Raw genomic sequence first — 22,664 nt, forward strand, 5'->3', positions numbered from 1 at the left:
TTAGTTAGTTGTGTTAGTTAATTTGGTATTAGTTTGAATTTAAATATTGTTATTGGGATTTAAAATTACTTTAAGGGAGGGAATAAATCTTTATTACAACTTCATTTGTGTTTGTGGTTGATTCAATACGTGACATTTTGGTGGCAGCGGTGGGATATTTAATTATTGTCACTATTGAATTAACTCAGACCATCATTCAATGAGAGATTAGGAGTTACTTCCTTGATGGTTTATCCTTGTAGTATTTTTTTGGCCAGAGGTGTGATAGGACCTCCGGCACCACTTCTACATCCTTGAGTGTACGAGTTAGAATCAAGGTTGGTAGGGTGTATTTCATTTATTGGTCAGATTAGGCTATTGTTTGGAATTTTATATTTTTGGGTTCTATTCTATGCAGGAATGTACTTTTGTATAGTCTAAGTTCCTATTGGTAGCATTCATTATTCACAGTTGTCCAAGACTAAGCCTGCTGGGTTTAACTGTACTAGTACTTCATACTATCACCATACAGCTAGATATGGATCTTGAAAAGATTATCAAATTGGGTCAGAGTTTAGGGTATGAGCAAAATGAGTTGAGGACGTTTGTAAAAGAACAAACTGAGTTAGAGAGAGAGAAAGAGAAGGAAAAGTTGGAAAGAGAGGAAAGAGCAAGGGAGCGGGAAATCAAGAAATTAGAATTGGAGGAGAGAAAGGAGAGAGAAAAGTTAGAATGGGAGAAAGAAAAATTAGAATTGGAGGAGAGAAAAGAGAGAAAAGTTAGAATGGGAGAAAGAAAAATTAAGAGTGCAATCAGAGGAGAGAATAGAATTAGCCAAGTTAGAAAAGAGTTATGCTGGGAATTATGAAGGACAGGTAGGAGAGAAACAATCAGGTGCTGCACCTAAGATGCCTAAGATGCCTCCGTTTGATGACCGCAATGACAACATTGATGCATATCTTCAACGGTTTGAACGGGTAGCTGTAGCACAAGGTTGGAAGCCTTGTCATTGGGCAGCATATCTTTGTACGCCACTAAAAGGTAAGGCTTTGGAAGTATACTCCAGATTAAGTGTAGATGACGCAGAAGATTATACTGCTGTTAAGACTGCGTTGCTAAAACGCTATGAAATGACAGAGGAGGGATTTCATCAGAAATTTAGGACTGCTAGAACTGATAAAGGTGAGATATTCACACAGTTTGTAGTTAGATTTGAGAACTATTTCAACAGATGGATTGAGCTTAGTGGTACTCAAAAGACTTTTGAAGGTGTGAAAGATTTATTGTTGCGTGAACAGATTTTAAATGTAACTGGAAGGGATCTTAGTATATTCTTGAAAGAGAGAAAACCAAAAGATGCTATGGAAATGGCCAGACTAGCAGAACAATTTATAGAAGCCAGAGGTACAGGTCCTGTTAGATATGGTAAGCAAGGTAGTTTTGGTCAACATGACAAAACAGAGGTCCGAGGTAAACCAGGAGAGAACAAGGCGCCAGGTGGTACAAAACCCAAACCATTTATTCCTATTAAAGAAAGGACATGTTACAACTGTAGTCAAATTGGACATTTGGCAGCACAGTGTAAGAAACCCAAAAATAACGTGGCAAGTATCCAAGTAAGTGAATACACCAGTAACGTGTCTGTAGTCCTTCCAGATGGTACAGATGTTGAGGCAAGAATACCTGAAGTTGTAGATGGTGATGCCACAACTTCAGAGAGGGTGAGTGAACCAGATGTAGCCTCAGGAAGCATGTTTACTACAGACCACAACATGCCTATTCACAAGGGTAAGGTAAATGGCAAGCCAGTGGATGTCCTGAGAGACAGTGGCTGTACTGGCGTAATAGTGAGGAGGTCAAAGGTAGAGGATGAGTGTTTGTCCTCAGAAACACAATCTTGTAAGTTGGCTGATAGTAGGGTGCTAATGCTTCCCGTAGCATGGATTACCGTGGACACATCCTTTTATACAGGAAAGGTAAGAGCTGCATGTATGGATACACCACTCTGTGACCTGATATTAGGCAATATTCCAGGAGTGAGAGAACCAAGCGATCCAGATCAGATGTGGGATAAGGATGATATCCAGATGGTAAGTGCTGTGGAAACAAGAGGCCAAAGAAGAGTAAGACAAGAAGGCATGAAACCACTGAAGGCACTGAAACCTGTGGGGCTGACATTGAGTCGAGGTGAGTTCATTACCCAGCAACAATAGGATTCCAGTTTGGACAAAGTCAGGAAATTAGTGGAGGAAGGGAAAATTAGGGAGACCAGGCATAGCACTTTCTCTTACTATATTGAGAATGATATGCTCTATAGGAAGCATACCTTCACCAAGTTTGACAAGGGTAAGCAAGTTGTACAGGCAGTTGTACCAGTAGGGCTGCGTACCCAAGTGATGAAAGTAAGCCATGAAGCATTAATGGGAGGGCACCTTGGAATCAAAAAGACTTTAGATCGGGTTATGTCTCAGTTTTATTGGCCAGGAATAATGGGTGATGTTAGAAGACATGTGCTGTCCTGTGATATTTGTCAACGCACAACCCCCAAGGGCAAGGTAAGAAGAATACCACTAGGACAAATGCCATTAATCGAAGTACCATTTGAGAGAATAGCCGTTGACCTGATAGGCCCGTTGTATCCTGTCACTGACAAAGGTAATAGGTATCTTTTGACGGTAGTTGACTATGCAACCAGATACCCAGAGGCAGTACCTTTGCCAAGGATTGAAACTGAGTATGTTGCTGAAGCTCTTTTCGAAATATTCAGTAGAGTAGGTATCCCCAAGGAGATCTTGACGGACATGGGAGCCCAGTTCACTTCAGGTGTAATGAAGGAGGTAAGTAGATTATTATCCTTGCATCAGCTAACTACTACCCCACATCATCCAGTGTGTAATGGCCTTGTGGAAAAATTCAACGGTACTCTGAAGACAATATTGAAACGAATGTGTGCAGAACGGTCATATGACTGGGACAGGTATGTAGCTGCTTTGTTATTTGCATACCGAGAAGTACCTCAAGAGAGTTTGGGATTTGCTCCCTTTGAACTACTGTACGGGCGTACAGTGAGAGGGCCAGTGCAGATTCTCAGAGAAATCTGGACTAAAGACATACAAAATCCTGAGGTAAGAACTACTTATGAGTATGTGTTAGATTTGCAAAACCGACTGGAAGACACTATTCATATAGCACAACAAGAACTAAAAAAGAAATCAGGTAAGTACAAAAAGTTCTTTGATGCAAAATCACAAGCACGAAAAATGAAAGTAGGTGACAAAGTGTTACTTCTGTTACCTACTGATTCCAACAAACGCCTACTCCAGTGGAAAGTTTTACTGTGTATTAGTTGTGTTATTCTTAGAACATTTGTATTAGTGTTAGTATTGTTAGAAGTAGACTATTAGTATTAGAATAGTGTATCGTGAGAGTTGTATTGTTAGTAGTAGATAGTTGTATTATTAGTAGTAAACATTTGTACTGTTAGTATTCAGATATTAGTATTAGCAGTGGATGGTAGTATTGTTAGTTGTAGTAGAAGCTAGATTAGTTAGTTGTGTTAGTTAATTTGGTATTAGTTTGAATTTAAATATTGTTATTGGGATTTAAAATTACTTTAAGGGAGGGAATAAATCTTTATTACAACTTCATTTGTGTTTGTGGTTGATTCAATACGTGACACTGTGTATCCCAACACTGTAACACCGCGGGTACAGTACTGTGTGTTAACTGTTACTCTAAACGCATAACAATACCATCAAACTTCCTTGTCTGTTTTCACAAAGTTTTTAGTGTTCTCGGTGACACTAATTACCAATCTGTAAAGCCATGGAATCCACATCCTCCTTATAAATAATTATTAATTATCAATATATATACTTATCACAGCTACGATGCCTTTAGCTATATGTTCCAATGTTCTACATGGTTAGCGTTCAGCTCTATATACTTACATAACCATAACGGGAAAAAGAGGCCTATATCACGTCTCCACGTATCACAAAGTCTACCTTACTGCATAATGACGACGATAGTAGAGCACGTAGGTCAGGAATATACCCAACAAAGCAAGCAAAACACTTGTAGATAACAACTTCTTTATTACACTGTAATAGCGAGGCTTCGGAAAAGATCCTATAATATACTTGCTGTCACACTATGATAAAGAAGTTGTTATCCATAAAAAATCGTCTTCTTTGTCATCCGTCAACGTCTAAGAACTGCCTATCAAGTTAAGAGTCAAAAGTTAAGTTACAGCCGTGAGATTGAATATCAGAATGTTTGTCTTATTGATGTCCATGGTGTCATCAACATGTATGCAGGTCTGTCTGTCTGTTTGTTGTTTAACGCCGCACTCAGCAATATTCCAGCTATATGGCGGCGGTCTGTAAATAATCGAGTCTGGACCAGACAATCCAGTGATTGACATCATGAACATCGATCCATGCAATTGGGATCGATGACATGCATCATCCAAGTCAGCGAGCCTGACCACCCGACCCTTTACGACAAGCAAAGTCGCCTTTTACGGCAAGCATGGTTTGCTGAAGACCTATTCTACCCCGGATCTTCACGGGTCCTGTATGCAGGTAAACCGACGGGGCGCTTCGACCTGGGACAGTGATATATGATATACTTACAGTACAGCTGGTACGTGAAAAGAATGGGGTAACACTTTTATCATGCAAACCAGGAAAACATTGCCTTCAAATAAAGGAACAACGTGTTTTGGTTTGGTTTGTTGTTTAACGCCGCACTCAGCAATATTCCAGTTGTATGACGGCGGTCTGTAAATAATCGAGTCTGGACCAGACAATCCAGTGATTGACATTATGAACATCGATCCGCGCAATTGGGATCGATGACATGCATCATCCAAGTCAGCGAGCCTGACCACCCGATCCCGTTAGTCGCTTTTTACGACAAGCATAGTCACCCTTTACGGCAAACATGGGTTGCTGGAGACCTATTCTACCCCGGACCTTCACGGGTCACGGTAAAAAACAGATCTATCATCTTAAAGCTTTTGCATCGCAAATTCAGGTAATACCAAAGATAGTGAGTGAGTGAGCTAAAATTTAACGTCGCATCGGCATTATTTCAGCCATATAGCGACGAGACCAAGTTGATATATACACAATTTATTCCAGCCTGGTTCCCTGCGTATGCTGCGCTGGCGCTAAGTGTAGCGCCTGCGCAGCATACCCAGGGAACCAGGCTGAATTTATTCATGAATGCAAAGTTGTATTTAAAAACAATTTATCAAACATATTTGGGCATAACAATATCATTTATACAATTTTTAAAACACGGGCAATGCCAAAGACAAGGGATCTTCATCTCCGCGTATAACATATTCGTTGAGCTATAGGTAGTTGTGAGATTTGTCTATGTGGATTTGCCGTAGGGTGCAATGCCGTAGGTGTAAACAAAATATATAACATTAAAAAGACAGACAATAAAACAATTGATTTTTGTTACCAAGACAAGACCCTTAGAAATTGGGCCATATTACGACACACCATGAGCATCCCATGCTTGCCGTAAAAGGCGACTATGATTGTCGAAAGAGGCGCCTAACGGGATCGGGTGGTCAGGCAAGCTGACTTGGTTGATGCATGTCATCGTATCCCAATTGCGGGGATGTCAATCACTGAATTGTCTGGTCCAGACTCGATTAGTTTCAGACCGCAGTCATAGAGCTGGAAAATTGCAGAGTGCGGCGTTAAACAACAAACGAACAAACAAGCAAAATACAGTCTTCTCCGTATATTTTCCATCCCGTCGACAACAGTCATAATCATGAGTGAGTGTTAAAATTTAACGCCGCATCGGCATTAATTCAGCCATATAGCGACTCATAATCAAGAATGCACACAGCGATATCACTAATCTCATTAAAATCAGATCTCGCTGCCGCTTAACAAAGATCTGAGGACATCCCCTTACGGGTCACGTCAGGCTGACCTTTCGCGAATTCTGACCGACCAATGGAAATACTGACAAGAAGTCGACATTAGCCAATCAGAAGGCAGCTTTCTCATGCTTTACGGCACTAATTTCAAATTGACGACTACGCTTCGAAACATATTTTGGCAAATTCTCGCTTATAAAATTGAAACCTGAACAAAAGAACATTCTCGAATGGCTAATATATGGTCTAGACTATATAGATTCAGTCGTTAAGCCCGTAATTATCTTTCGGAATACCCCGTTTAAAAGTTTTCGAGGTTGCATGATGAGAAATCCCATTCCGACTGTCACTTTCATGATCTGGTAAGCGACGATCTGATTGGTCGGATGAAAGGTCGTTCTGACGTGACCCGTAATGGGATGTCCTCAGATCTTTGTTTAGCGGTAGCGAGAACTAAGATCTGATTTTAATGAGATTGCGATATCACAGGTCCAAGCCCAGGTCAGGATGATTTTTAGTATATGGCGCACTCTAGTACTTAAATGTGGTCTAAAATATTTTTTGCAACACGAAATTGATCGTATACTATGTGTACAATGTAAACACATTCAAGACATGTTTAAGAATGTTTCAATCCCAAGCCGAATACACATTTAATGTGTTCTACCTCACCACCTAAACACATCCACATTATCTAAACATGTTAAAAAAAAATAGATTTAAAATACATGTTTAAACATGCCCGACAGTGTATATACATAAACATGATGATCAAGTATGGATGCATACTTTAATTTACCCGACAGTGTATGTACATAAACTGAATGATCAAACCTGGATGTAAACTTTCGTTTGCCCGACAGTGTGTGGACATAAACATAATGATCAAACCTGGATGTAAACTTTCGTTTGCCCGACAGTGTATGTACATATACATAATGATCAAACCTGGGTGTCAACCTTCGTTTGCCCGACAGTGTATGTACATAAATATAATGATCAAACCTGGATGTAAACTTTCGTTTGCCCGGCAGTGTATGTACATAAACATAACGATCAAAGGTGGATGTATATGTTTGGGGGGCCGGCACTGTGTGTACATATACATGTATATATATATATAACTCTTCCACTTTTCAAGGATGTGATGAACGAGTCAGGTTTAGAAATAGATCGCACTAAATGTTTGTGGGTTATCAGGTTTTGATAACGTTGGTCAGACCCCCAGTGACAGCGATATGACTCTCTGCACCCAACCCCACATCCCCTCATCTTATCTACCCAAGGAGAGTATTATCTGCTAAAGGAGTGTACACAACGCAACCCGGGTATTTTCTGGTCAATACATGGGTTTGTCAACCAAAAACCTTTCATCACTTCGAGTTCAGGGAGTTTGTTTTTGACTGTGGCGGAGTTACGTCCCCTTGTCATACGTTCTCAGACATTTCATCCCACTGTTTCAGGCGGAGGTGTTGAGACGTGTCTCATACCACAGCCAGCTAATCGCAGCTGAAACGGCGTGAGACGTTATCTATGTTTCGATCCTATGTCTGTCCCAGATCAAATACACGTCACAGGTTGACGAAACATGCCCAAGTTCAAGCTGAAGGGGGACATTACCGTCAATCATCACATCTAGTGAGTGAGTGAGTGAGTTCGGTTTCACGCCGCTTTTAACAGTATTCCAGTTATATCGCGGCGTGTCAGCTTAATGTGGGAGGAAAGCCCGAAGTGATGCAGGTCTTAGACCTTTACCACTTCGGTGAAACCCACGAGCACGGGTATGGTGCTGACAAACCTAGAAACATAATCGGGGCGAACCGGGATTCGAACCCACAATCATAGGTTTCTGGCGTGCCCAAGTGACGCAACTCTGCACAGCAAATCGCGGCGCCTTAGACGACTGGGCCACCCGTGCCCCCTCATCACATCTAGCATAAGGTGTGTCAAAACACATGGACAATTCCGAACATGATCATTTCCCCACAGGCCAATTCCCCACTCCCACAATCCCCCTGACATTTCTCAACACGGATGTTTACCCACATTGAATATACATATAATATAAAACAGACAGCATACATTTTATACAACTTGACAAGTTATGATAATATAAATAATAAAATCCATTATTAGTTGTCAAGCTTACTTAAATGTCACCATCTAGAAGCTGTCGCAGATTAACATGGATTCAATCCAAGTCTATCTTCCTTGACATAGAATGCATGAACTGGTTGAGTGACTACCATCCGCTTAGGATTGGTATTTCGTTATCTGACACCATATTTCTTTTACATTTATACATTAGAAATGTAAGAGATCTTGGAGATGATAAAATATTAAAGCCAGTGATGAGATGTCCTCAGATCTTTGTTTAGCGAAAGCGAGAACTAAGATCTGATTTTAATGAGATTGGTCAGGAATCAGCTTTGCGACACTTTCATATCAGACTACGCTTGAACAATATGTTGACAAAGTACTCGATTACAAATTTCAAAACTGAACAAAAGAACATTCTGGAATGTCTAAAACATGGTCGAGATTGTATGGCAGTACATCACACGGGCTATGCAGCGTCTCCTCCGTTCAAATCTAGATACAAGTGTACGGTGATTTGAGGGCATCAGTCGTACAGGCTGTAACTGTCATTCGGAAGACCCCGGTACATTTTCGAGATTGCATGATTTGAAAACACATTCCGACTGTCACCTTCCTGATCTGGTAAGCTACGCTCTGATAGTTGGGATGAAATGTCGTTCTAACGTGACCCGTACTGCCATGTCCCCAGATCTTTGTTTAGAGATACCGAAAACTAAGATCTATATGAATGAGATTGATGATAAATCCTATCTACATTCAGACAACATTCAAGCAGTCCGCATGTTCATTTCCAATACACCTGGAAAAACTGGGATGTTGGGAAACGTCTGGACCCCATCAAACCTATTTCCGAGTTTGTTTGTTGCAGTATTCCAGCTATATGATCTGCATAATAGATTTGGACCAGTCAATCCAGTGATTGACATCATCGATATACGCAACTGGGATACGATGACATGCTTCAACCAAGTGAACAAGTCTGACCACCAAATCCCATCAGTCGCCTCTTACGAAAAGCATGGTTTGCTGAAGACCAATTCTAACCCGGATCTTTATAGGGGACAGTCAAGTAAATCAGGTATCTGACGCACCTGCTGATAGATAGCTGTGTTGGGGGGTCATTAAGATCACCTTCCTATTGTGTTATTCCAGCAGTACATGAACACAGCCAGCATCTGTGTGAGAGGTCACTGAGATCAACTTCCTATTGTGTTATTCCAGCAGGACATGAACACAGCCAGGTATCTGTGTGTGAGGTCATTAAGATCACCTTCCTATTGTGTTATTCGAGCAGGACATGAACACAGCCAGGTATCTGTGTGTGAGGTCACTGAGATCAACTTCCTATTGTGTTATTCCAGCAGGACATGGTCACAGCCAGGTATCTGTGTGTGAGGTCATTAAGATCACCTTCCTATTGTGTTATTCGAGCAGGACATGAACACAGCCAGGTATCTGTGTGTGAGGTCATTAAGATCACCTTCCTATTGTGTTATTCCAGCATGACATGGTCACAGCCAGGTATCTGTGTGTGAGGTCATTAAGATCACCTTCCTATTGTGTTATTCCAGCATGACATGGTCACAGCCAGGTATCTGTGTGTGAAGTCATTAAGATCACCTTCCTATTGTGTTATTCCAGCATGAATGGAGTGAGATCGTGATGTCTGGCAGGCTATGAATGAAACATCAGGTTGTTCTCTGTACAAAAGATTTCCATGCACAGGCTTTACGGAAGTTGCGCAGTTGGTGATGCCCATTAGGAACTGAAACCCCTGTTAACATCCACACGGTTTCACACTAAAACGTCCTGGGTCGGACACAAGTGAGTGAGTGAGTTTTGTGTAACGACGCTTTGAAAACAACCACAGTTACATCTCTGCGTGTCATGAGAAAGTGTAGATGTTGGACGTTTATCACTTTGCTTTAACTCGCGATCACGGAAATGGTGCTTACAAACCATGAATCATAATCAAGCGAAATTGAGACTCGAACCCACTATCATAGGTTCCTGGCACGCAAAGGGACACAACTCTGCATCGTCTGGTCCACCACTGGGCCAAAGTGGCAATATCTCGACCATAGATATATGTGAATTTAAACAGAAAGAACATCGCGTCTGCTGTTGTTTAATGTCCAAGCTGTCGTGAGTGAATGTTGTTAAACGCCGCAGTCAGCAAAAAGCCAGCTGTTGCTATTGGTTAAGAAATCCAAGAAATCAAACAATTATTCCAGCTTTACAAATTGCCTTAGAATGAGATCTTTTACTCCGATATGCCTCTTTGCGTTATTGTAGATCCCCCTGTGGAATTACACCCAATCTTGCCATTTGGCAGACAATTCTTACATTTACATACTGAAACTATAGTTAAAATTCAATTGTTCAATTACTTATCTTTGATCAACATGAATATGTTCGAGCTCTTACAAAATAAAAAATCGTTCGAGTTCGTGTGTTCGTTTCGCATTAAAGCATTAAGAGTTACCTACCTTTAGAATAATTTTGCGTCGACCATGCGTGTGGTCCAAACGCCATGACAGTAAACCATGTTATGTTCGGCTCGTCTAACTCGCCCGAACCCGTAATTGGGTATGTCCGTGGCGACGGATGTCTTCACAGAAGTTTAATCCCCAGTACTGATCAGGACACTGGTAGTTAATTATAATGCTGGAATGTTTATACATATTCAGTGCCACCCGTGAAGAACAAGTTAGAATAGTTCTTTAGCAATCATTGCTTGTCGTAAAAGGCGACCATGCTTGTCGTAAGAGGCGACTGACGGTATCGCGTGGTCAGGCTCGCTTTCTTGGTTGTTGCATGTCACCGTATCCCAATTGCGTGGACCGATGCTCATGATGTCAATCACGAGATTGTCTGGCCCGGACTCGATTATTTACAGACCGCCGTCATATAGATTGAATATTGCTGCGTGCGACGTTAAACAGCAAACAAACATTATTGTGAAAACATATTACTAGATTTGTTTTCAAACAAATATTCAATGCAAATTAAAAGCCTAAATTATCCGTGACGCCTAATTATCTTTATAGAGTCTCTGAACACTATCTTATGTGGCGCCGAAAATGTCCGTCGATCTGCACTGCGCCTACATAGCGCCACCTGTACACACTAAATTAGTCTTTTTATTGAGTCCAACGCAGTCCATCATGTGCAGCGCGACTTCTCTCATTCTAATATAGCCTTCGCTCGTCACGCCGAAGACCCGGGTTCGATTCCCGACATGGGTACAATGTGTGAAGCCCATTTCTGGTTTCCCCCGCTGTGATATTGCTGGAATATGCTAAAAGCGGCGTAAAATCATACTCACTCACTCATTCTAATATAGCCAGATAGTGGCATCCGTGTTCTCTTGTCGAGGGATTCACTGAAATTCTATGTCTATGTTGTGAGCTCCACATGAAAGAAACCGACAAGTAATTCTTGCAATTCTTCAACAGCTGGTACCATCGCAATGGGTCAAGAAGCAGCTTGTCTGTCTGAAGCACCTCACAGATCTGTCCCGTATATTTACCAAGAAACTAAAGCCAGTTGGATAGGCCTCACTGACACCGCATCCCGAGGGTTTTGTTTTCAGCCCTTTCACAATTTCTCTCCTCCCAATATGAGAGACAAAATCATTACCTTCTAGCTCCATGAGGGGCGTTGGGGTAGCACAGTGGTAAAAGCGTTCGCTCCTCACGCCGAAGACCCGGGTTCATATCCCCACTTGGGTACAATGTGCCCATGTTTCATATCCCCGCCATGATATTGCTGGAATATTGCTAAAAGCGGCGTAACACCTTATTCACTCAAGCTCGGTGTCGATTGCCCAAGCAGCTGTCGACTTGTCCGCCTGTCGTACAAGCTTGTCTCTTCTTAATGTGAACAGAAATTGATTCAGTTCTCCGACAGATTGAGGTTATATATTTTCCGTCTATTCTGCTTTCATATATTCAAAAGAATCTCATCATCGAACTTATATTGAATTGAGTTTCCTTGGTGATTCAATTCTGTAGAATAATTATTCTACATAATATGTGCACAGCTGAAGTACTTACTTACTTAGTAACATACTGATTTTGGTTTCAACAAATTCTCGGATGCACGCTTTTGAGTCGCAGGATTTTCTGGTGTCATCACTGATTTTCATTGATCCATTCATATTATTTTCACCTTTATTTTACTTTTCGTGGATAATCGAGACTGGTTATTCTCTGGCGTTGACGCTATGGCCATTGATAAAGTCAACTGTTCAGTTTCATTTATGAAATCCCTTTCAAGAGTAACCAGTTTGTCATCCAGATAATCCATAAACAATTGTAGAGAATTACATTCTCCTTTTACCTTTGTCTTGGTCAGTATTCTGTAACGGTAAGTCGTGGATCGAGCTTTTCCACGTGCACCGCGCACCCTATACCACCTTGGTCACGTGACTAACGCACCAGGCTTGTATAACACGTGCTCCCAAACCAACCAGAACATTTTACTCAGCATCACTCAATTACTGTAAATATATGAATCATTTGGAAATATTTATTTCATTTTGAAAGGCTGACCAGATTTCTTAACTGAGGTATGCGTGAGGTACACAATGAAAAGTTGCTTGACTGTGAACACTTTTAAAATACTCCGTCAAAACACAAAAGATATACATTTCAATGTGTTGTCAAGAGAATATACAGAAAATAGAATTCCCTTATTTAATAGATAATAGATAATGGAATGAGTTGCTGCTGGCACCTTATCGGAAGGACCTCCAGCTATATATCTATCCCTATTGCGTGGATCGATGCTCATGATGTCAATCACTGGACTGTCTGCTTTAGACTCGATTATTAACAGACCGCCGTCATATAGCTGAAATATTGCTGAGTGCGGCGTTAAACAACAAACAAACAAGAACTAAAATAATAGTACCCGACACATCCTCAGACAGGTCTACAGGTTTTAAACCCTCAAAGAAGAGGGTTCAGTGATGTATCTCTTAACGAGCTCTGAGTCCGCCATGTTGTGTGCTAGAAGTCTGTCAAACATCTCCTTCTGGGCCACGGTGAATATGTTCTTCCAGTCTCCCACCACCCCTGGAACACAACAAGCATTATTTACTGTAGGGTAGCCCAGTGGTTTAAGTGTTTACTCCTCACAACGAAGACCCGGTTCGATGCCCCCATATGGGAACAGTGTGTGAAGCCCTTGGTTTCTCCCGTCGCGATATGGCTAGAATTAATGTCATATTATCTGAGGGAATTATTACACATATTCACGTTTTCTAGCCAAAACAGGAATACTCTCTGGCTTGAACTTCTGCTGGCGACGAAATAGCTGGTGTAAATTCTCTCTGGGGGCATATGTTGTCGTAACATTCCCATTCGTCACTACTCGCCCCTTTCCGTAACCAGCAAGACGACTCGTCCTCCTATCGATGAATGATATGTGCGAAAATACGACAAACCAATCAGAATGTGCGTATGATTTCAAGTTCTTCGTCAAAGAATCCCTCAGAAATAATATTTGATTTTACATATGTCTTGCATCCAAAAATATACCCAAGACACAGTTAAATGTGTTCAAACATACTGTATAATTCCGCATGTCCAGATGTGCTCTAAATTGCATTTGAAATATATATGATATTCGGGGAAATATACGTGAACCATTACGTAACAAGTTGACAATTGTTTTAGGTATGCTCGTTTGCGCTAAGACGGAACCCGGTCGCAAAAATGGCCATGAGAGGGACACGAGTCGCTATTCGGCTTGTCCAGGAATAACACGAGTTGGTCACGAATGTAACATTCCATGCATGGAATACTGAAGACATACCAGTTATGAAACTTGCGGGCTGTGAATCTTTTGTTTCTGGTTCATATCCGGCTCTCCGCTTCAATCTGGGGACATGTTCTGTCGTAAAATCTACGTTTGGGATACTGGGGACATGTTCTGTCATTGGGGAATTGGGTATATATTCTGTTGTTAAATCCATGTTTGGGGTACTGGGAACATATTCTGTCGTTGGGGAACTGGGTATATATTCTGTTGTTAAATCCATGTTTGGGGTACTGGGGACATATTCTGTCATTGGGGAAGTGGGTATATATTCTGTTGTTAAATCCATGTTCGGGGTACTGGGGACATATTCTGTTGTTAAATCCATGTTTGGGGTACTTAGGACATATTCTGTCGTTGGGGAACTGGGTATATATTCTGTTGTTAAATCCATGTTTGGGGTACTGGGGACATATTCTGTCATTGGGGAACTGGGTATATATTCTGTTGTTAAATCCATGTTTGGGGTACTGGGGACATATTCTGTCGTTGGGGAACTGGGTATATATTCTGTTGTTAAATCCATGTTCGGGGTACTGGGGACATATTCTGTCATTGGGGAACTGGGTATATATTCTGTTGTTAAATCCATGTTTGGGGTACTGGGGACATATTCTGTCGTTGGGGAACTGGGTATATATTCTGTTGTTAAATCCATGTTTGGGGTACTGGGGACATATTCTGTCATTGGGGAACTGGGTATATATTCTGTTGTTAAATCCATGTTTGGGGTACTGGGGACATATTCTGTCGTTGGGGAACTGGGTATATATTCTGTTGTTAAATCCATGTTTGGGGTACTGGGGACATATTCTGTCGTTGGGGAACTGGGTATATATTCTGTTGTTAAATCCATGTTTGGGGTACTGGGGACATATTCTGTCGTTGGGGAACTCAGTATATACTAGTTTTCTGCCGTGAAAGTCTAGGAATGACCCACCTTTCCTGTAAATGATGTCCCGGTTGTCAGAAAGAAGTGTATAATTCAGTTTGTTCACTGCCATGTTCTTGAATCCACATTTTTCGGCGATCCGGGAACACAATTCATCATTCCGAGACAACCCGAGAAAATCTGACAGCCTCTTAACAGATTCTGTAGGATTCTGAAACAATCCGAGGTGACCTTGTGTACCATGTTATGTCTACAACAGTGACATCAACCATCAATTCCTGTATCACCTGATGTATAACCTCGGCGCGCAATGCTGGGATCTGTTCACTAGAGGTATAGTCTGGCAATGCAGGGATCTGTTCACTAGAGGTGTTGCGCAGTGGAACTGAATATTTGAGCGTGGTTTAACTTAAATGAAAACTAATGTAAAATTTGTATGACTTACCTTTTTTGTGGAATCCAGGAACTAAACGTGATAACCTGTTATAAAACTATGAAGATCTATAAGGAACTAAACGTGATTACCTGTTATTATATGAAGAAAAGATGAATAAACCTCAAATGATAGAAACTAAATGCTTATTCTTAACAGCTACTCCTAAGGAAGTCTTAACACTGTCAAACACTGTCTAACGCCATGTCTAACACCATCTAACTCATCCGCTCTCTAACGAACATTCTAACGAACTCTCCCCAACTCTCTAACTCTCTAACCATCTTACTAACCATCTAGCGAACTCTCTAACCAGCTCTGACCAACTCTCTAGCGAACTATGACCAACTGTCTAACTGATGCGCGCTACCGCCTTATATTTGCTCACATCCTCACATTTCACGTGCAGTCCCAGCCATACGTTGGTGTGTTCAGGCGATGCGATCGGTATGCATCGTGTGTGTTTTGGAGAACAGATTCCTTTTTAAAACTAACACGAGTGCACGTGAAGCGCGATCTATAGGCTCCGGGTGCGTTATGGAGCACACTTTTAATGAACGAACATGTCTTCAGAACATGCCCCCCTCCATGATAGATCCATGTCTATCATGAAAACCGACTAAACTTAGAAGAAATTGAAAGGAAACTGAATCTATGAGTATGTACATTTGTTGCTGTTATCCAATTTGACAATTTCAGAACTCAACTCCATTCAAGAGGGCAGACCTTCGTGATAGGTCTTTTCAAGACTGTTTTGCCAACTTGAACATCAAGGACGCGCACGTGATCATCCTTTCCAGGATACGTTTTGAGAACTCTGCCAAGAGGCCAAACTCCACGAGGAGTATCTGGAGATACCACAATGACAACGTCATCAACCTGTATGTCTCTGGATGGTGTAAACCATTTCTTTCTAATGTTGAGAGTCGGGAGCCACTCCCTCATCCATCGTTTCCACACATGTCTGATGAGTTCTTGAACTCTCCTCCATCGCTTCTTTGGGCTGAATGAGGTAGAGTCTAACTCTGGTGCGAAATCTCCACCCACCTGACCATGTAGGAAATGGTTGGGCGTAAGAGGCACATCATCCTGTGGATGTGCACTTTGATAGGTTAAAGGCCTAGAATTCAGAAGAGCTTCAGCTCCTGTAAAGGCTGTCATCAGCTCTTCATCACTGACGTCACCTGAACTCAGTATAGCATAGATAGCCCGTTTTGCTGACTTCACTAAAGACTCGAAAACACCTCCAAAATATGGTGCGTGTGGAGGATTAAACAACCACTTCACACTTTTGTTTGCCAAGGTTGACTTAATCACATCCGAGTTTAGTCCAGAAATGAGCTGCTTCAGCTCCTTTGCAGCACCAACAAAGTTGGTTCCATTATCCGAGATTACCTCCTTTGGCATACCTCGTCTGTGAGCCATACGAAACAGGGCATTCAGAAAGGAATCCGTGTCTAAACCGAATGCCATTTCTAAATGAACCGCTCGGGTTGACAAACATGTGAAAAGGCAGAGATAACGTTTCTGTCGACTCTTGCCTCGACCCTGTACAGTGAAAAAGGGACCTGCATAGTCCACACCTGTTGTCACAAATGCTTTCATTGTACACCTCACTCTGATCTTCGGTAGGTCTGCCATTATCTGATGCGCTGGTTTGGCTTTTTGTCGTCTACACCAAGAACATTCTCTTTCCCACTGACGAATTTCCTCTCTAGCTGAAATAATCCAAAACCTAGATGAAACTGCTGATAACGTACTGTTCGTACCTGTGTGATTGACCTGCTCATGGTAAAACTTGACAATCAGTTTGGTGACCCAACTATGTCTAGGGAGTATAATTGGAAATCTGGCACTGAATGACAATACGTCAGCAAATCTGAGTCTCCCTCCTGTCCTCATCAACCCATTTTTATCAACGTAAGGCTGTAAGCCAAACAACTTGCTGTTTGAAGGCAAGTTTGATTTCCTCATCAGTGACGAGTAGTCATCAGAAAATTCTTCTCTTTGAGTCCTGACCATAATTGTAGTTTCGGCGTCCTCAATTTCTTCAGGATCAAGTTCACCCTTTTTCCTAAGTGAATATGGAACCCTAGCGTTGTTCAGAAATCTAAAGATCCATGCCGACACTCTACACAATCTCTTCCAACTAGAAAATCTAGCTGGCGCTAATCTCCAAGAGATTGGATCAGACTTAGTAAACATGGCGATGTTTACTTGAGAAGGCTTCTTCAGTTCTGATGTCTCAGTATTGTCCATGTCAATGGTCTGCTTCGGCCATTCAGTTTCATCATGTGTCATAAATTCAGGTCCATTCAGCCATTTCTCTGTCAAAAGTGCTTCAGCGTCAACACCTCTACTAAGAATGTCTGCAGCATTCAGTTTGGATGGTACGTATTTCCACTGACTGATGTTTGTATGCTCCTGTATATATCCAATCCTATTTGCTACAAATGGCTTAAAACACCGACTCTGTCTTTTGATCCACCACAGTACGTTCTGGCTGTCTGACCATAGCGTTGCACGCTGCAAAGGTAATTCTAATGCCTTTGTTATAGCCAGTAACAGTCGTACACCCAGAACTGCCGCAAGCAGCTCCAATCGAGGCATACTAACTGCCTTGAGGGGAGCAACATGGCACTTGGAAGCAACTAGATCACTCGACTTTGTGTCATCTTCACGAGTGGTTACTAAATATACCACCGCTCCAAATGCTGCCTCTGAAGCATCTACAAATGTGTGCAACTTCATCTTTGAAGTATCTAAGCTAACCTCAAGCCCCCTTGGAATTTTAACAGAACACAACTTTTCAATTTCAAGGTACCAAGACCATGCTTTTTGTTCCAGATCTTGACTGAGGGTTTCATCCCAGTTAACACCGGATATCCACATTTCTTGCAGAAGAACCCTTGCCCTAATGATGAATGGACCTAAGAACCCAAGAGGATCAAACAGCTTAGCAGTTTCTTTCAAGAAGTTCCTCTTAGTCATCTTGATATCCTGCTTTAAGGACATGAAAGAAAATCTAAACTCATCTGATTCTGCATTCCATAGTAAGCCAAGTGCTTTTACAGATGGCAATTCACTCATTTGAATATTAATCTCTTTCAATCTATCCTCTTCTGGTATTTCTTGGAGGACTTGCACGGAATTGGAAACCCACTTACGAGCGTGCATACCTGCTGTACTCCACAGCTGTTGCAGCTGTTTGTAAAGCTCTATAGCTTTGCTATTTCTGTCAACGGAATCCATATTGTCATCCATATATGTTGACTTTTCCACGGTTGCTGCAGCCAATGGAAGTTCTTTCTCCATGGACTTAGCATGTTCTTGAGTGATATACTGAGCTAAAAAGGGGGAACAATTTAGTCCAAACACAACCTTTGAGAACTCAAACACATCTGGCTTTTTGTTCAGATCCATAGACCTCCAAAGAAACCTTAGATATGGACGGTCATCCTGAGCGACTTCAATTTGAAGGTACATTTCAGCAATATCGCAAATGATTGCAACAGGATGTTTGCGAAAACGAAGCAAGATCTCAAATAGATCATTCTGGAGTTTTGGTCCTTGATGAATGACATCATTTAAAGATATGCCTTTATTCTTTGCAGATGCGTCAAATACGATTCTTACCTTTGTTGTACTTCTGTCTGGTTTAATGACTGGAAAATGTGGTAAGTACCATTTACTTTGATCTATTTCTGTTTCAGGTACCTTTCTGATGTAACCTTTTTTCAGGTATTGTTCTATGACTTCATTGTAGGCTCCCGAAATCGTTTGATCCTTTGACAACTTCCTTTCTAAATTAAGAAGACGATTGTATGCCATGTCATAGTTGTTTTTCAGATTCTCATGACCCTCCTTCCATGGAATGCCAACCTGATATTTGTCTGCTTTGTAAACAAGGGACTGTTCTACAGCCTTAACTGCATCATTCTCATCAATGCTTCTAATCGATGTCAAACCTGAAATGCTTTCAGACTCCCAAAATGAGTGAATCAAAGATTCAATATCTGTATCTGCGATTGCTTCTATTTCTGTATTTCTGATGAAGAAGGAACCTGCTACATGTGTTTTGTCTGAACCTGATACAGCACCAACACAGGTCCAACCTAAGGGTGTCAACCGAGCCACAGGCTCTCCTTGAGCTCCACGGACCTCTTTAAGAGAGGAATGCAGCTCTAAATAATCCATACCTAACAGGATGTCAACTCTTGGACGAGAACTTACCTTTGGAAATTTTATTTTCATCAAATGTGGCCATTCCTTGGCATGTTTTCGCCAATCAATGACTTCCATTCTACCTGTTACTTTGGTAGTTGTCAAAGCTGTGATGTTCATGTCAACGGAACCATCAGTACTTTCTAAGCCAATATCAATCAGCATACTATCAAATATTTCCTGTTTGTCATTGAGGACATTGACTGACACTTGCTGTGTCTGACCTTGAACACCAAGTTCTGCTGCTACATCCTCGTTGATGTAAGTATGCGTGCTGGCATCATCCAGCAAGGCATTAACCATCATTCTGTGCTGACCATTTTTCAGGATAACAGGAACTGTCCTGAGTGAAAGGTAATGACCTTCCTGCTTAGAAGTTGCCATGGTGATTGTTTCTGACCTACCTGCTTGTGGTGTTCTTGTTGTGGTATGTTTCATCTCTACATTACCACTGACGGCCCTAGCACTGCTTGTAACTTTGGTTTGATCATGAAGTAACCTGTTATGATTTGCTTTACAACCATCAATCCCACACTTCAAAACTCTGCTACACGATCTTCCCAGATGACCGATATCAAGGCAACGAAAGCATAAACCTAACTGTTTTGCCCTTTCCCAGCGTTTAGGTAGGCCAATAGATTTAAACTCTATGCAATCTGAAGTGTCATGATCTGCTTCATGACACACATGACATTGCCTTGCCCTAGTTTTATTGTGTGTGGTTGCATATGTTCCTTTCTTAGAACTATCTCTCTTGTCTGTTGTCTTTGACCTATCAGCTATTCCATGTTTTACCTCTGAAGCTATCGTTTGGAACTCTGCTTCTTGCAGAATCCATTCCCTAAGCGTCTCAACAGACTCTTGTCTTTGGTGCTCAAATAACCATCTGTGGAACTGAGTAATCATAGGCTCATTCATTTTCTTAACCAGTAGTGAATACAAACATCCACTACCAAGTTCCTCTATTTTATCAGATTCCCTCAGACTGACTACAGCTACATCAAGCATGTCTGCAAATCTGTCCATATCCTTAGCATTCCCTAATCGTATTGGCTTGAAATTGTATATTTCTTCCAATTGCAATGCTACCTGGCGTCTCCTGCCGCCATATTTTCTGTCCAATCTCTCCAAGGCTACATCATAGACCGAAGCACTGTGACCTAGCCTTGCAACTATGTGTGCTGCTTCTCCAGAAAGGTACTGCTTCAATTGCAGAAGTTTATATTCATTGGTGGCTGGAGCTTTATCAACACATGCCATAAAAGCAGACTTCCAGCCTTCATATTCTCTGACATCGCCAGAAAATACTGGAATGGAAACTCTCCTCAATTGTTTCCACATGTCTTCACCTAAATTGTGTTGCCTAGATGACTTACCTGAAGTTGTATAACACCCTTTTGTGTTATCTGGGACTGGTGTCCGTTTCATATCCATATTTGACCTTTGTTGAAAATGGCCTAAATTGAACGCAGCATGTTTGTAACCTTGGTTACTGATTTGTCCAGTGCCACCACTGTCCAAGTCATGCGACCGATTCGCATCGAATTGGCGAGACCTTAACATTTCTGACTGAATGCTTTTTGCGTCCGAACTAACATGTGATCTATTCTTAAGAAATGTTTCAGCCTTATCAAGGGCAAGTTCAATTTCATCTTCAACAGTTTCTATCTCCTTACTAGTTTTCTGAACTTTCTCTAGGTCACCAACCCAGTTGTAGGCTTCTAGTAATTCCACTATGAGACCTATAGCCTTGCTTTGCAGAAAACTTACCTGATCAATTAGACTCCTAATTGTCTTACAATCTGGTGTCTCAAGTTCAACTAAATTCAACAATTTGTTCTTTGATTTTGTCAAAGCTGACTTTGAAATAGTTTTCTGATGCTTAAGTTTAGCTATTTTTAGCTCAAGCTCAGAAGTGTTCTGTTTTAGTCCAACGTCTGAAGAAGTGTACTGTTTCAGCGCTACGTCTGAAGAAGTATCCTTTTCTATTTCCGCCTTACTCGCAGACCCTAACTGCGACATAATGCTTGCATGTAACAGTCAGCTATACCTAATGCTAAACTAACGAAAGCCTAATACAAAACTAAAATATTCTAACCAGAGAAACCACGCTCTGCTACCAAATGTTGCGCAGTGGAACTGAATATTTGAGCGTGGTTTAACTTAAATGAAAACTAATGTAAAATTTGTATGACTTACCTTTTTTGTGGAATCCAGGAACTAAACGTGATAACCTGTTATAAAACTATGAAGATCTATAAGGAACTAAACGTGATTACCTGTTATTATATGAAGAAAAGATGAATAAACCTCAAATGATAGAAACTAAATGCTTATTCTTAACAGCTACTCCTAAGGAAGTCTTAACACTGTCTAACACCATCTAACTCATCCGCTCTCTAACGAACATTCTAACGAACTCTCCCCAACTCTCTAACTCTCTAACCATCTTACTAACCATCTAGCGAACTCTCTAACCAGCTCTGACCAACTCTCTAGCGAACTATGACCAACTGTCTAACTGATGCGCGCTACCGCCTTATATTTGCTCACATCCTCACATTTCACGTGCAGTCACAGCCATACGTTGGTGTGTTCAGGCGATGCGATCGGTATGCATCGTGTGTGTTTTGGAGAACAGATTCCTTTTTAAAACTAACACGAGTGCACGTGAAGCGCGATCTATAGGCTCCGGGTGCGTTATGGAGCACACTTTTAATGAACGAACATGTCTTCAGAACAAGAGGTATGGTCTGGCAATGCAGCGATCTGTTCACTAGAGGTATATTCTGGCAATACAGGGATCTGTTCACTAGAGGTATAGTCTGGCAATGCAGGGACCTGTCCACTAGAGGTATAGTCTGGCAATGCAGGGATCTATTCACTAGAGGTATAGTCTGGCAATGCAGGGATCTGTTCACAAGATGTATATTCTGGCAATGCAGGGATCTGTTCACTAGAGGTATAGTCAGGCAATGCATGGATCTGTCCACTAGAGGTATAGTCTGGCAATGCATGGATCTGTTCAATAGAGGTATATTCTGGCAATGCAGGGATCTGTTCAATAGAGGTATATTCTGGCAATGAAGGGATCTGTTCAATAGAGGTATATTCTGGCAATGCAGGGATCTGTTCAATAGAGGTATATTCTGGCAATGCAGGGATCTGTTCAATAGAGGTATATTCTGGCAATGAAGGGATCTGTTCAATAGAGGTATATTCTGGCAATGCAGGGATCTGTTCAATAGAGGTATATTCTGGCAATGAAGGGATCTGTTCAATAGAGGTATATTCTGGCA

General features: G+C 41.4%; 2 protein-coding genes across 2 annotated transcripts in view; one reads left to right on the plus strand and one right to left on the minus strand.

Moving 5' to 3' along the window:
- Window positions 1-517: 517 nt before the first annotated feature.
- On the plus strand, window positions 518-7,413 carry LOC139451755 (uncharacterized). Its single transcript, XM_071233068.1, has 4 exons — window positions 518-757; window positions 855-2,166; window positions 2,659-2,816; window positions 7,354-7,413. Exons 1-4 carry the CDS (start codon window positions 518-520, stop codon window positions 7,411-7,413), a joined length of 1,770 nt encoding a protein of 589 aa, XP_071089169.1.
- Window positions 7,414-12,937: 5,524 nt separating this feature from the next.
- The window catches only part of LOC139453313 (sulfotransferase 1B1-like), a 31,842-nt gene continuing 22,115 nt past the window's right edge, over window positions 12,938-22,664 (minus strand). Inside the window, exons 4-5 of the mRNA XM_071234979.1 lie at window positions 14,757-14,919; window positions 12,938-13,071 (exon numbers count right to left, since the gene is read on the minus strand). Coding sequence (XP_071091080.1) covers window positions 12,938-13,071; window positions 14,757-14,919 — 297 coding nt within the window. The remainder of the gene's footprint in view (window positions 13,072-14,756; window positions 14,920-22,664) is intronic.

Source organism: Haliotis cracherodii, unplaced genomic scaffold (assembly GCF_022045235.1).
Source record: "Haliotis cracherodii isolate W230 unplaced genomic scaffold, xgHalCrac1.p SCAF_9, whole genome shotgun sequence".
Lineage (NCBI taxonomy): Eukaryota > Metazoa > Mollusca > Gastropoda > Lepetellida > Haliotidae > Haliotis > Haliotis cracherodii.

Coding starts and splice junctions, on each gene's coding strand:
- LOC139451755 (XM_071233068.1), top strand. CDS start 518: ATGGATCTTGAAAAGATTATCAAATTGGGTCAGAGTTTAGGGTATGAG. Junction 758..854: donor AGGAGAGAAAAGAGAGAAAA/GTTAGAATGGGA, acceptor TATGAAGGACAG/GTAGGAGAGAAACAATCAGG. Junction 2,167..2,658: donor GGGGCTGACATTGAGTCGAG/GTGAGTTCATTA, acceptor TTTTGACGGTAG/TTGACTATGCAACCAGATAC.